Raw genomic sequence first — 14,748 nt, 5'->3', positions numbered from 1 at the left:
TGTAGTTGTACACTTTTGTCCTACCAGTGTCAATGTAATTTGTATTCGCATTTTAGTTTTATATTATTTGAAGCTTGAGTTTGTGTTTATGTGCAAAGCTTCCTGGGTTTATCAATGCATTTACTTTTAAACATTATATTCATGTTCTTTCAATACTTTTGCTAAATATATTTTCTTAATATAATATAAAAGTAATGTTCAAAAGGACATTGAATGTCTCATTGTATGTGTTTTATTTCCCCACCCAAACACTTATGAATATGAACAGATATATTATTAGAAGAAAAACACACATTAATTGCAGTCAAATACAATGTCTCACAATAAGACAACATCCCTAAGAGATAGTTAAACAAATTACACATCCCATGTGAAATTAGAATGAGACTTTGGCATTAAAATTAGGGCACTTGTATGTTCTAATCAGGATAAAATGCAGTTATTCTTTGTGCTTGTAATACATCTGACATATACAAACTAACTAAAGTGGAATTCTCGCAGCTCATACTTACAAGCTAGTACAATAAAGTACTAGCTACGTCCCATTAAAAGGGAGGGAAACACCTATATGAAATTGTATATACAAAATGCCTTCACCATAAACAGGGGTCATCTAAATATTTAACAATAAAGAGGATAACATCATACTGAGAGAGCATGTTCTCAGCTCAGTAACACCTTTCCATGCCGTATCTTTAAAGAGGTTTAGAACCCATCCCACTAGAAAGAACATACTCGTTACCAGTGTTCATTTTCAGAGGTCACGCAGCTGGACCAAGGTTGTGGATTGGGTCTTAATGGGCTTAAGACAGAATAGGCGAGCATAGGTGAAATCCAGACGACCCATGACTTCACCATTTACGGCAACCTGATTCCCTCTAATAAGGCAACGGGAGAACCTGCAATTCAAAAACAAATAACACTTGATGTGGAGTCGTGTACAGGAAGTCTGGTATCACGTGTTCGACAACACAAGCCCATATAATGTCCCTTGTAGCCGTTCAAACATTAAACGATATCAAACTTGAAGCCCCATTTGATTGGAAATGTACTATGGAAAAAGTATATTCTATTCATAGTAAGTATCCTTCCTTTAAGTATCCTTAAAACAGTTTAGGAAAAGGATTTGGGTGTTTCATTCGGGGGAATAAGTATGTTGTATGTTATAGCAGGGATCCCCAAGCAGGTATCAAGGGACATTTAAACAAGGTTGATTCAATTCAAGATATTGAATCGTTTCTCTTGGTTGTTCAGAATGGGTCTGAAAGAGAACCCAGATTGTTGAAAGTGTCAAGTGGAGGGTAATCTGGTGCATGCTCTTTGGGCCTGCCGTAAAATCAGTGATTTTTGGAATAGAATACACTATCAGATAGATCACGGTCATTACGGAAACAAAATTGAGGATCCCTGCCCTCTTAGCTATAATATTTACAAAACCAGTTGCAGGCTGGATACAAAGTGTTATGATAGGCAGGCAGATTATAATGAGGGGCTGGAGGGCTTCGGGGGGCCCATCATTCGCTGACTGGCTCACAGTGCTAATCAAGGTCAATCTATCTTTCAGACAGAGAAAAATATCTTGCCAAATGGGGGAAATACTATCTATTTAATTCATTATGATGGGGACAGGGGGCCGCTAAGACATTCATTTTCAAAATACAAAAAGGCCTTAACAATAGTTGTGGAAAATACAATTTCAGTCTGTCTATAGAACGTAACGTATTCTACAACACTGCTATTCACCTTTGAACAATGAAAGAGATCAGGGATTTTATGATGGTGCCTTGACTGCTGGAGCTGTAACGTCATCCTGCGTAACCGGTTCTGGTTTGCTGAAGAAATAAGCCTGGATAGGATAGAAGAGGGGGAAAAAAAGAGATTAATGAAACATGAGCACGAGTGAATCCAAACAGCAGACAGTTACACAGAATGTGTCCTACGTAAGGGTCCATTTGATTCTATTTGTACCCATTCACATTCACATTAAGCTTGTTAGTGTCTAAAGGCTTTCAGACACTAACAAGCTTGGCAGACCAATTACATGAAGCTAACTAGACATCTGATCCCTCTGCAGTCCTGACTGAGTTCACACAAGGAAATGCCCCAATATGCTTAGTGACCTTAAGGACCCGGGTCATAAATTCTCATGAGGAGACAGGTAGTCCTCACAGGTTGCGAACTTGACACCGACTAATAATCATTCCACACACACAGGAAGAGATATGAATGGCATTGTACAGGCCAGTGGTTCTCAAACTATGTGTTGCGACCAAAAGTGGGGTCGCTGGAAGGTGCCGGCATTGGCAACCAAAAAATAAAAAATATATTTTTATCAAGAAACGGTTAAAAAAGAAAAAAGGGAGGTCATTGCGACCAACTGGAAGAGGACGCCACTTGACTCATCGTACACAAACAAACACACACAGCTCCGCCGCCAACACAAGCAGAGCCAAAGAATTTCCCTCATAATATGAAGTCGTGGTATAAAAAGGTTTGAAAACCCCTGGTATAGGCACCCTGGTGGACAACCAGTTAGTGTGGTATGACGTCCTTGACTTGGTCAATAAAAAGCAAAAAGATGATCTACTAATGACAGAGTTGGTCCAATACTGATACCATTATCAGAAATGTATCGTCAAATTGGATGATAAAACATACATCTAATATCTGACATGAAATTAGGATAAAGTTAAGATAGGGTGAGCAGACCTCCCCGGTTTGGCCGGGATTGTCCCGTTTTGGCCGGGATTGTCCCGGTTTCAAGCTGCGTGTCCCATGTCCCAACAAATATCTCTATAACACTAATATGTCCCAGTTTTCAACATTCACTAAGAAATTGTCACGGTTTTTGCCAGAATTAAAATAATAGTGTTGTTTTAGTGGTTGCATAGACGTTTATCATGTTCTTTTCATGAAAACATGCTTACCTAACCAATCAGAAAACAAACAAATCCATTGCGTGTCTGAATTCAATGCTGAGGCTGTTTGTCAATCACTCACTGTGCGCGTGCACGAACGTTAGAGAATGGGCGCGCGAGTGCGCGTTTAACGTGCGCATTGCTTTGAGGGTTCCGGTTTTAGGAACAGTGGTTGGCGTCCCGGTTTGAGCAGCTGAATATATGGTCACCCTTAAGTTAAGAGTTATCACACGCTACATACAGATCCACCCATGCCTGGGGCAACAAGAGATCAAGGCCATTCTAAATGCATGGACAGGCCTCAATACATTAAATGTGGGCATGCGCTCAGTAAGTGAGCAAGCCTTTAGCCTTGCAGAGCCCTGCCCCAGGGCAGGAGCCTATCTCTTGTTTCCTTGGCCTGAGGCACCTTGATGCTGAGTGCCAAGCAGGGAGGCATTGGGTCCCGTTTTGGGAGTCTTTGGTATGACCCGACCGGGGATTGAACCCCGACCTCCAGTCTCAAAGCAGACACTCTAACCACAAGGCCGCTGAACTGGTAGATGTGCTCAGAATTGAGAGCTTAAAAAAGACTAGCACAAGTCATTATCTTTTCCTGTGTAAAGACTTAAGAGACTTTCAGGAGACGAGTGTGTTTTGATATGTAATTTCAATTTGAAATGTAAGTCAATCATGTTTTGTTTCATGTTTAAGAAAGGGAATTCCACCTTCCCTAACCAGTTGCAACTGGCAAATGTTACTTGTCAATGTCGTCAGTTGCTGACATCTTGCTAGACGTGGTTGGCATGAACCTGCAAAATGGACATGAAATGTCATGTGCAACATTTCCGCAACACAGGTCACTTCAGATTCTAGTGGGAGTCTCCCTTATTTTTAACCCTTTCTCCCGCTTGCCTGTTTGCTGCTGAAAAGAGAAAACGGATGAAACAGCTCCCAATAAAAAGTTCTCATTTTCAGACTCAGTCCACTTATTTGTGAGCACGCACACAAACTCTCTCACAATGATTGCACTTGTTTTTATTCATTTGTTCTATTAATCTGTACTATGGGGATGTGGTTGTTGTGTGTGCGTGCGTGTGTGTGTGTGTGTGTGTGTGTGTGTGTGCGTGTGCGCGTGTGCGTGTGTGTGTGTGTGTGTGTGTGTGTGAGAGAGAGAGAACGAGAGAGAGACAGAGACTATTAGCCATAGAGTGACACAGAGTATAACAACGGGGGGGGGGGGGGGGGAAATAAATTCGGCTCTAAAAGTGGAGTATGAATCGGCCCTAAAACTACACTCAGCATATTGATGTACTAAAATTAATTTTCATATGCTCTACATTACAATTCATGGTTTGCTGTGTTTTTTTACCAGTAGTTTATAAATGTACGGTATGTTATCGCAATTCATAACAAACATGTGACGTATAGCCTAGTATATTTGTATGATCGCCCTAAAGGACGAGGTCGTGCCAATTCTTGGCCATCTGGCCAGTGATGTATATCGGACCAGTTACCCATATATGGAGATCCATGTACTGTATATAGCACATCCTTTTCATGCCCATACATGGAGATCCCTGTCTGAACCAGCCGCACAGATACGGGCTGTCTTCCTCCATATATGGGCATTCCCATATGAAGTCCTGTTAGATATACTGTAGGCTTAATATTGATGACATCAGGGCTCTCCATATATGGGCATAAAGTGATTCTGTTAGAGTGGTTCCCATGACATCACAACATACAATATGTGTTATGCCCATACATGGAGATCATTATCTGAACCAGCCACACAGATATGGGCCATGTCTTGGCCATCTGGTGATATCAGAATGTGACAAATTTCCAATTATTAAGACAAGGTGATTAATGAGATGCACTCTGCTTGTTTGAGGCTTTGTGCCACTAGAGCTGGCAGCACTGTCTAACTAAAGGTAAGGCTATGTTGCTAATAAGCAAACGACAACAGGTTAGACGTTTAACTAAATAACCAAACAATCAGTGAGAGAGAGCCTCTACTAAGTAGAGGCAAGCCGTTTCACTCGCATTACATTGTTTTCCAAATATGACAGAAGAAAAGCATTCGATACGAGACAGAGTCAAAGGGGTGACATTCTGCTGAGGCAAACAAGAATGATGACCCGCTAAACTGGGTCAGTAAAGATGTGGTTCACCAAAGCAGGCCATCAAGTGCTGTATCACGTTTCCCCAAAACAACTTGTGCAGGGTCTACGTCAAGTGAAAAAATTATGTGAAATCAGCACCGGAACTGTAGCGGGACACTGTTCGAACACGTGCGATTACCTTACATCCCACAGCCAGCAGGACATTGAAAGCCACGATGGATGCCATGATTGCTATGGCAACCCTGGGGTGGTCGTCCCTCACCGCAGGCCAGAAAGTCAACACCAGCACGGAGCCAGAGAGACAGAGCGCCACAGCGATGGTGCACCACCGCAGAGGTTCCGCTGGGATGATCCACAGCACCTGGTGTCCGAACAACAGGAAATGTAAACAAACAGAAATGCCCTGGCTATTTTACATGGAATCATTTCAACCACAGGTGAATTCACAAACTCAACACAACTCATTTTCAAGTAGTTCTGTGTAAACTATGATACACAATTGTGACCACCTACCACTGCAGGAATGTAGATGGACAGGGAATATCCGTAGGCACAGACAATCTCCATAAAGGAATACGACACCAGGTTCATGACCTTGTTATTTCGCCACAACAGGACACCCCAGAGGGCAAGAGGCACCAGCCAAGCATAGCTATAGATCGCCGTTGCTGCCATGGTCACTGGAAGAAAAAACACACCCAAATAATATCACGTTCTGGCAGAGCTTTAAGTGTTTAGTTTTCTTTTTTACCAGCAGAATATGCTTAGGATGCTGAGTAATATTAATATTCAGCCTGTTTGTGAATGGCAAAGAAAATAAAACAAACCTTTTTTGAATTCAGGCACGTATTTGTGCTTTGGTTTGCCAAGATGCACTAGGAAGTTTGATATGTTTCCACTGATGGCGATGGCGAACACAAGGGTAGCACAAATCCAAAATGGACCTAAAATAACAGGAATAAAGCATTACAACAAAAAGCGAGGAGGAACATGATAGGACTGAGGATAGATCAGACAGGATGATTTTGGGGAAGGGGAAAATGTATATATTAACATCTCTTAATATATGATAAATTAAATGTAATGTTTAAGCGTTTTCAATAATATACAATCCTCAGGATACCTGTAGCAATGTCTCTGGGTCAGCAGGTTCAAAGCCCTTTGACCCAGTTGGGTGTGTAAAGTAGCCTTGTAACCCACCACTTTGTGGAAGTGGTGGTTTATGAGGCTACAGTAGGTGTAAAGAGTTGCACAGCCTCTAAGTGCTGCCAGCTGGGTTATCATACTCTTAGGCCTGTTACACACAGTACTCTACACAAGGTGCACAATACAAACGCAGGAAGGTGCCGTTGGGGTCGCGAATGGCAACCAAAATAAATATATTTTTTATCAAGAAACGGTAAAGAAATAAAAGGAAGGTCATTGAAACTTGCAACCAACGTGAAGAGGACGCCTTAACTCCTCAAACACACACACACACACACACACACACACACACACACACACACACACACACACACACACACACACACACACACACACACACACACACACACACACACACACACACACACACACACACACACACACACACAAAGGGCCACCTCCGAAACTGACGACATACTATATCAGCTAGGCTGAGGCACACACGAGCCGATTTAGCTCAGTGGTCCAAAACGATTTACTTGGGAATTATGTTCAATATGAGCGTGTGGTTTTTGTTACTCTGGGAGCAAGAGGTATCGGATCCATGGGGTTACATCTGTGCGGAGTTGACATATGAAAGCTTTCTGGGTTCACTGATGGACTACCTTAGGTCAATGTGATGCTGGAGTGGGGTATTTAGAACTGGCCCTTGTGGAGGAATGTGTGCTTTTATAAAGAACACCCTGTCCCTCCATCATCACATTCTTGCCAGCATGCAGTAGTGATGACGTTTCATAAAGATGCCAGCAGCCACAAATTGATTCTACCAGAATCTCTTCAAAGTCTGCAAACATGTTGCTCTGTTATTCTGTTACACATTTTGCAACACGAGATTGCGAGGTGCTTTCCCTTTGTGCTGTTGCGCACGTTGCACTTGCTTGCATAGAGTATGCAATGGTATGCTTGTTAACCCATTACGACCAGAGGCCGATTCTACAAATGCTTCTAAATCAGTAGTTCTCTTTTTTTTCACACTCAAAAATAGCAGCTTCAAGCTTGCAGCGTGGCTATTTTGGAATAGCCAACACAAATATCTATTAAATGACACAGAATGCTTTATTTCTCATTCTTAACAGGTTAAACGAGACAACACAAATCTCCACCATCTATTTAGGTCATCTTTTCATCCAAATCAGTAAACAAAGACACTAGAGCCTGCTATATTCTGAGCCTGATATACTGTATGTGCTTTTATATGTGGGATTAAGTGAGGACACAAAATGGAAATGAGAAGAAGATTATTGTTACTAACCATAGAGATCAGGGTTTCTGCGAATGTATTGATGAATAAAGTTCTTTCCGGGCCATGGCAGGACCGATCCAAAGATTCTATCCTTCACCTGAATGAGATGTCAGCATTAATTGCCATACTATTAGGGCTCAACAATTAATTGAAAAATAATCAAAAATGCAACATGAACTACTGCAATTTACAAAATAGGGTTGTAGTATAACACTGGTATGGTACTTTCAAATATCAATTTAAGTTGAAAGTGCAATGTTTTGGTAGTTATATTGTAAACAGAGTGGAATCTGGGCGAGGTCGTGCAGGACAGAATTCATTTGCAAGAGTGATTCGAGTTGCGGTTGTTTGTTTATGTTGGACTGGTTAAAAACTGACACAATATGTCCATATATACTGTAGGCATTCCCAGATATGGGCTTAATATTGATGGCATAAAAGGGATTCTATTAGTGTGGTTGCCCTAACAGGGCATCATCTGGGAATCAGATGTAGAGGTCAGCTCCATATATGGAGATCTACTGTAGGTGATGATCCAGTAGTCTCCATGTATGGATATCCAGGGTTTGAACATTGATGAGGTAATATGGTATTATCACAACAATATGATGTCACAATGTCAACAAACAGGTCAGCAGCTATAGACATTTGAGGCGTTACAAGATACATGGACAAGGTGTACATGGTAGCCGGGGATCCAGTCATCAAAATGGGAGAGGACCTGTGATGTTCTGCCGCACTTTTTATTTCTGTTTTATCTATTAGTTCGGTCATTAAGGTCCACAGAATGAGTGGCCTGCTCTGCCAGAAACATCGCGAAAAAAAGTTATGGCCATTTGTATATTCACTGTCCCATTGACTCCATTAGAAATATTCAAAAAAGAAAAAATATCTGCTTTAAGTAGCATGTGAGGGGTCAAACTAGGGGTTCTTCATCATTCTGAACCCATTGCAAGCATTTGTTTTGCATGAAAAACATTCCTTGGGCAAAATATTGGCCTGCAAAAACTGTGAAAAGTGGAAAAAAAGTGATGACTCATCACTTTTCACAGCTTTTACGGGCCAATATTTTGCCCAAGGAATGTTTTTCATGCAAAACAAATGCTTGCAATGGGTTCAGAATGATGAAGAACCCATAGTTTGACCCCTCACATTCTACTTAAAGCAGATTTTTTTTCTTTTTTGAATATTTCTAGTGGAGTCAATGGGACAGTGAATATACAAATGGCCATAACTTCTTTTCGCGATGTTTCCGGCAGAGCAGGCCTCTCATTCTGTGGACCTTAATGACCAAACTAATAGATAAAACAGAAATAAAAAGTGCGGCAGAACATCACAGGTACAACCCTATTCCTTGAGCTTTTGGGCATGTGGATCCCCGACTACGGACAAGATACATGGACAAGGTGTCCACAATCAAAGACCATTTTTAATTCTTCCCAAATCATTCAGCCCTAATACCTGGCTTTATCAAGTATACATGTGAGATTTCATTTTTTCCCCCTGATACACACTAAAGCGATTCATAAATGACTGTATGACAGAGAGCAGACTACCTGATGTGTCTCAACGTCAAAGAATGTTTGGTAGTATTCAAATGTCCAGAAAGGGGCACTTTTCTTTTGTCCACCGAGTAGCTACAACAAAGAGAGTTTGAACAGATATGCATTTGTTAAAGCATAATGAATATGTTAGGTGCCTGTAACATTTACACTATGACAATTAAATAAGGTCTTCTCTTGTCTCGACTCCCTACCTCTGCCTTGTCGTCATCAGCAAGTGTGTCCTCATGGTCCTCAGCTAGTCTGCTCTGCTTATGTGTGTGGACATCCTCATCTTCCATGCTGATGGTGACGGCATCTCTGTTGCCTGCCAGCAGATTGTCTGCCTCCTCAAAGTCTAACAAGAAAGAAAAAAAATCAAGTCTTTCATTATTACTTTTTTAAGAAATACAGTAATGTTACTGCTAGGTAATGTCATTATAAGTGTAAGCTTGAGGATTGGTCAAGCTTGCTTTGTGACATCTATCACGTATAGCTTAAATAGACAACCACACTTGCAATTTCTCAGAATTGCACCTTTCTCGTTTGCTATGTTAACATTAATATTATATCAAAATATAAAATATAACATTGTAGATAAGTAACTATGCAGCATTCAATGAAGTTAGGATGTTTAGTCAAGGTTTTACCACCTGTTTCGAATGATTTCAGTGCATACATGGTCAAACATCTAAACGGTCCGACTAATCAGACCAGTTCAACTACTGTATGATAAATGGGGAGCAAACTGAAATGTAAGTAACCACACCTTTAAATTGAAAATGATCGTCTAGGGACGCCATTTAGAAGGATTCTCTTTCTCTTTAGTATCCAGAAGATAGATCTCAAAAGGAAAGCTTTAGCCACACGTGCAATTCATGAAGTTTATAGCAACCACTTGTTGCTATAGGTCAGCTGTGAAGAACATAAAACATATTAGACAATTAATATATTAACTATTCCCCATCTACGAGCAGAACATGTTTACAGTGAGTGTACATACAGAAGTACAAAAGTTAGCTATCAGGTTAGCTCAGCTGTGTACACAATAATGCCACGTACATACTTGTTGTTTTGACAGTACTGCTATCGCTAATGCTATAACGCTGTACTCACTGGGATGGGTGGCTTTACACGTATAAATTAATACTGTATTTGTATAATTTAGATATATCCATAAAACACGTACGTTGTTGTCTCTTTGGTCCCAAAAATCATGTCACTCTCTCTCGGATCAGGACAACACAACCAGTATTGTCATTTTCAAAATAAGACTTCACTCAGAATATATTTTGTAATTAATATCGTTTAAACTTTAAAGCAAACGAAGGAAACACTACTGTCTATGCAAATATATTTCCACGTTTATCCACCGATATGCACTTTAATGTTTTGGTTTTGTAGCTAAAATTGCTGCGAAACTATTAGAACTTTCATCTCTAATGTGTACTTTTATTTTGATATCAGAGCAAAGAGGCTAACGACAAGACGTTCTACGTAACGTCCGGAAACTGGTATTGTTTTGTTTACACATTACATTACATTAAGTTAGAATCAGGCGGCGGCAGAGCTAAACGGTGCTAGTTTAATATAAAATCGCGTTTGGTTCCCTGCGACTTGTAGTAGGATTGTGCTATAGCGTAAAGTAATAGCAAGCAGGCGAGCAGCAGCTTCTGGCTAAACAAACTGACCTAACGACCTCGTTTTTGCAGTTGAAATGTTTGATCCTGATGCTGCTGACAGTGGTACAGTCTATGTCCGCGAGAGAGGAAAACTCAGTGTCAAAGGCATAGTACTGAAGGAGACACGGTCGGTGTCCTCCTCATGCAAAGGGACAAGACCTCTGGTGTTGAGGAAAGAGCACTTCAGGTTCACTTACAATGCAGAGGGAAGTCTGAGATACTCGACCAAGTCCCTGTTTGACCTCTGCCTGACGTTCATAGCCGACAACATCCACTGTGTGGACTCTCTGGTGGGCTTCCCTGACCAGATAGGAGACAGGCTGTTCGCAGCGTCCGAGGAGAAGCATGTGTTTCTGGAACCAGACACGGCCCCCAGGGCCCTGCAGTTGTTCAGTGATGCCTATGGGGACATGATACTGGGATCCCTTTGTCTACGAAACAGGTATGGTTCAGTCTAGCTCTGGTCCTATGGACCAGAGCTATAGGTTCAGTCAATACGCTGTGTTGTAGCGCCACCCCATTGTAAATAATTAGAGTTGTCCCAATGACTGTCCCTATCTATCTGGTCACCAGCTCACCACTAACGGGGAATAAATCCCTTACAAAGACATTTCCTAAACAATGTGTGTCTATATTAACATATCTCAGAAAGATATAAATTCAATTTCTCTTGGGGAATCTGTGACAGCTGCTGAAAATTGGGGTACCATTAACTTTATTATGCAGGACAAAATAAATACATAGGCCTATACATCTGCTCTAGTAGTGCTCTAAGTAGCATTATGTTAGGGGCCAAACTATGCTTCTGATTCCATTGCAAGAATTAGTTTTGCAGGAAAAACACTTCTTGGGCTAAAAACTGCCCAAGGGCCCAAACACAATACAATGGTTGGCTATGGCCGTAAGCAGTTTTGGTTTGTGTATTTTTCCTCCCTGCATAATAAAGTAAAATTAATGGTACCCCCGCTTTCAGCAGAGCTGTCACACATTCCCCTAGGGAAATTGAATTTAAATGTGTTACTAGACACATTTACATTATTCTGATAATATTCCCTGATTACACAGTAAGAGTTATCATTGAGCAGCATGGGAATTTTGTATTTCTTTTGTAGGTTTGCCCTCTTGTCAGAAAGGATGGATGAAATCAAAACGTTTCATAGTTTGAAGTCCCTGGATCTCTTTGGCTGCGGACTAGGAGACAGCCATGACATTTTCCAGCATCTCACATCTGGGTCATTGTCCAGGTAATGACAACATACTTCACTTTGTTTAAAAGTGTTGGATACATTAGGAAACACAATATAAACGATTGATGTTGTAAACTTTTGTCTGATTTTATCTTATCTGTCGTAGCCTGGTTCAGCTCTTTATCGGAGGGAACAATATGTCAGATGTTGGCATAAAAACGTTGACCGCACCCATCAGGATTATGATGAAAGGTGGCCTGAGACATCTACAAGTCCTGGATCTATCCTGTGAGTCACTGTCTGTACCCTTTATTCATCTAAATGTAATGAATGATGTCAATCAATTATACTTTTTCTTTTTATTACAGACAACCCTATCTCTGAAAGGGCTATTGGATATCTTGCCTGCCTGCCGAAAGTAGAAAAGCTTGATTTATCAGGGACTACGTTAAAGGTGAGTTTACAGTGATATTATGCTGCCTGCAGTGCACTGGAGCAGTGTTGAGATTTTAAATGTCATTCATATTTACAGCTTGGCACGCCACTAAAATCAACCATATGGGACCTGATGGGGCTTGTTTGTTCTGAGCAACCACTGGAGATTTTTGATCATTCAAAATGTAAAACAGAGGGTTGGGCAGAACAGGTAATATGTCTATAAGTTTATTGTTAGAAGAATAAAGTATTAGACTTTGTGTATAAATCTTTCGGTCAAACCCCCATTTTGAGGATATTAATAAACAAAAGTTTGTCTTTCATTTTCAGGTTATAAACCAATGGGAAAAAAATGCAACACAGATGCCAAAACCAAAAGAGATTGGAGAATCCAGAAAATCAGCGCTTCACTTTTGTGAGTTGTCTTTTGTAATGACATTCGCAATGCACCCATACTCTTGAACTGCTATCCAACATGTCCATCACTCACAAGATATAGCAGTTTTTAAAATGCTTTATTTTCCAGTTGGCAGGCAGAAATTTGTCAGAGAAGTTTTGCACGCAATGCCGTTGGCACAGGAGGAGATGGAAGAAAAAGACAAGCGGGACAGACTGCAATTCTGCAAACCACAAGAGAACAATCCGATGACTGAGATGAAACGGTCTGGCACAACAATGTTTAACAAACAGCCTTCCAGGCATGGTGTCAAAAAAAGGCAGCGTGAGTCACAGAACAATGACAGTCAACATCGTAGTCCTCCATCAAAGCGTTTCTCCCCGTCGACTCTGACAGCAGAGGACATGGATCTGCTGGACAACTATTGAGGCATGTTGTGGATTAATATCGGACTGGGAACAGGAACCATGCTGGACTCTTAATATTTAAGCTGAAGCTGGTCCAGAAAAATGTCCAAAGTTGTGTGCAGTTTTATTGCTACACTTTTTCTTGACCACATTGGTACGTGGTAATTAAAACAATGTCTTACAAATAAAATAAATTTAATTTGTATAAATAGTGTTCTTTCTATATTTATAATCCGCAGCCTAGCTCATTTTGGTGCAGGTGTACTCATCAGACCAGTCGTGACAGTGCTGTTGGCCATCTTGACACAAACTGCGTGGGATGCAGTCACAATATTGGAATTCCACAGAACTGCAGGGCCACCATCCCATGCTACAGGAAAGTGGACAGGCAGCATCTAACAAGACACACAGTTTACACACAATTTATCATGTATACAAGTTAAATAACGTTAAGCAACCTAAACAGATTTGTAAACTCATTTGTGCTCTCACCCTATTGAATTAAACTATGGAAGGAAGTAAGCATTCAAATATTCATAAATGGGTCTTCTGCTTTATGGAGAGATGTGTTTGGTTAACTGTCATAGAAAATAGTATACAGCTGCGCTGTAGAATAAGCTTACATGTTCCAATCTCATCAGAACAATCCCCACAGTCATTGATGTGGTTGCATTTTTGATCAATGAAAATCCAGTTGGATGGATTCCCACATCGAAAGACAAGAAAGCCAGGAAGGTGGGTGGGTAGATCAACTAAAAAACATTAACACATTTAGTTAGGAGAACACACTTAAGGTAGTTGTGAAGTGACTTCTATGTCCCCTGCACCCATTTCATTTTCCAATACCCCTCTATTCACAATACGTGTGCATCCCCCCCATTCCGACATCCCCCCATTCTGACACTAACCCTATACCTAACCTCTGGAAGTGCTGCCACTCAGACAATTAGAAGTCAATGTCGGAATGGCAGCATGTCGGAATGGTAATTTCTGGTGGTATGGTAAAATAATTTCTATCATGGTACATTACTGCACATGGTTCTGTCCTCATCAGCTCCACTGAGACAATGCATGACTCCATCACAGAGGTCTGAGGGTGGTATGCAGGTCACTCTGTCATCACAAAGGAAGCCTGTGCCATTCTTTTCTGTCCTACATAAACGGTTCACTGTAGGATTAATGAAAAACAAACAAGTCCAACACAAATGCTACACCTTTGATACCATTTTAGTAAAATGACAAAGTAACAGTTAATATATTCCAGAAGAACATGGGTGTCTTACCAGGAGGGAGGTTGGGAATGCCTAATAGCAAGGCAAGTACAGAGCCCATCACAGTCAATGCAAGACATAACAGAACAACACTAGAAACACAGATGGTCCTTCTGCTGCAGCAGTGGATCCCACAGCATTCTCCACAGCAGTCTTGCCATGGTTTATAAAAAATAAATTGGTATGTCAGATTGTACAATGATTAGTGATTTCAAAGAAAGTGCTTAAGAAAGTTGAAATCAATACAACTTGACATTTATTTTGGAACCAAGATCAGACAGTGATTCCTAGTCTTAAAACATTTGTTCTAACAATAGAATTTGTATTAAGGACAAGATAAATGTGAGGGGATG

General features: G+C 40.8%; 3 protein-coding genes across 3 annotated transcripts; 1 reads left to right on the top strand and 2 right to left on the bottom strand.

The window, feature by feature from the left end:
• Nucleotides 1-223: 223 nt before the first annotated feature.
• Nucleotides 224-10,268, bottom strand: yipf1 (Yip1 domain family, member 1). Its single transcript, XM_080725383.1, has 10 exons — nucleotides 10,206-10,268; nucleotides 9,786-9,931; nucleotides 9,232-9,374; nucleotides 9,032-9,112; nucleotides 7,485-7,572; nucleotides 5,854-5,970; nucleotides 5,540-5,706; nucleotides 5,205-5,387; nucleotides 1,744-1,846; nucleotides 224-899 (listed from the first exon to the last, which is right to left on the bottom strand). Exons 2-9 carry the CDS (start codon nucleotides 9,817-9,819, stop codon nucleotides 1,772-1,774), a joined length of 888 nt encoding a protein of 295 aa, XP_080581509.1. The 5' UTR covers nucleotides 9,820-9,931; nucleotides 10,206-10,268; the 3' UTR covers nucleotides 224-899; nucleotides 1,744-1,771.
• Nucleotides 10,269-10,613: 345 nt separating this feature from the next.
• lrrc42 (leucine rich repeat containing 42) lies at nucleotides 10,614-13,260 on the top strand. Its single transcript, XM_080726722.1, has 7 exons — nucleotides 10,614-11,140; nucleotides 11,811-11,942; nucleotides 12,052-12,173; nucleotides 12,254-12,339; nucleotides 12,418-12,531; nucleotides 12,651-12,735; nucleotides 12,847-13,260. The coding sequence occupies exons 1-7, from the start codon at nucleotides 10,734-10,736 to the stop codon at nucleotides 13,143-13,145; spliced, it is 1,245 nt and encodes a 414-aa protein (XP_080582848.1). The 5' UTR covers nucleotides 10,614-10,733; the 3' UTR covers nucleotides 13,146-13,260.
• A 104-nt stretch (nucleotides 13,261-13,364) lies between these two features.
• On the bottom strand, nucleotides 13,365-14,456 carry LOC308285115 (low-density lipoprotein receptor class A domain-containing protein 1-like; the record flags this gene model as incomplete). The annotated part of the gene is made up of 4 exons (XM_080725833.1): nucleotides 13,365-13,519; nucleotides 13,748-13,876; nucleotides 14,155-14,292; nucleotides 14,408-14,456. The coding sequence occupies 4 exons, from the start codon at nucleotides 14,454-14,456 to the stop codon at nucleotides 13,365-13,367; spliced, it is 471 nt and encodes a 156-aa protein (XP_080581959.1).
• Between the last annotated feature and the right edge of the window lie 292 nt (nucleotides 14,457-14,748).

The sequence above is a fragment of the Nannobrachium achirus genome (assembly GCF_963921795.1).
Source record: "Nannobrachium achirus genome assembly, chromosome: 5".
Classification (NCBI taxonomy): domain Eukaryota; kingdom Metazoa; phylum Chordata; class Actinopteri; order Myctophiformes; family Myctophidae; genus Nannobrachium; species Nannobrachium achirus.
The sequence above is the reverse complement of the archived record's forward strand: the minus strand, read 5'-3'. Positions and strand labels throughout refer to the sequence as shown.

Excerpts from the sequence above, each read along its gene's own strand:
- yipf1 (XM_080725383.1), bottom strand. The coding sequence starts at position 9,819 with ATGGCGTCCCTAGACGATCATTTTCAATTTAAAG. Across the intron at positions 9,113-9,231 it reads CTGATGACGACAAGGCAGAG|CTACTCGGTGGACAAAAGAA; the intron begins GTAGGGAGTCGA and ends TCTTTGTTGTAG. Across the intron at positions 5,388-5,539 it reads CCATCTACATTCCTGCAGTG|GTGCTGTGGATCATCCCAGC; the intron begins GTAGGTGGTCAC and ends TTCGGACACCAG.
- lrrc42 (XM_080726722.1), top strand. The coding sequence starts at position 10,734 with ATGTTTGATCCTGATGCTGCTGACAGTGGTACAGTCTATGTCCGCGAG. Across the intron at positions 11,141-11,810 it reads TCCCTTTGTCTACGAAACAG|GTTTGCCCTCTTGTCAGAAA; the intron begins GTATGGTTCAGT and ends TTTCTTTTGTAG. Across the intron at positions 12,174-12,253 it reads ACAAGTCCTGGATCTATCCT|ACAACCCTATCTCTGAAAGG; the intron begins GTGAGTCACTGT and ends TTTTTATTACAG.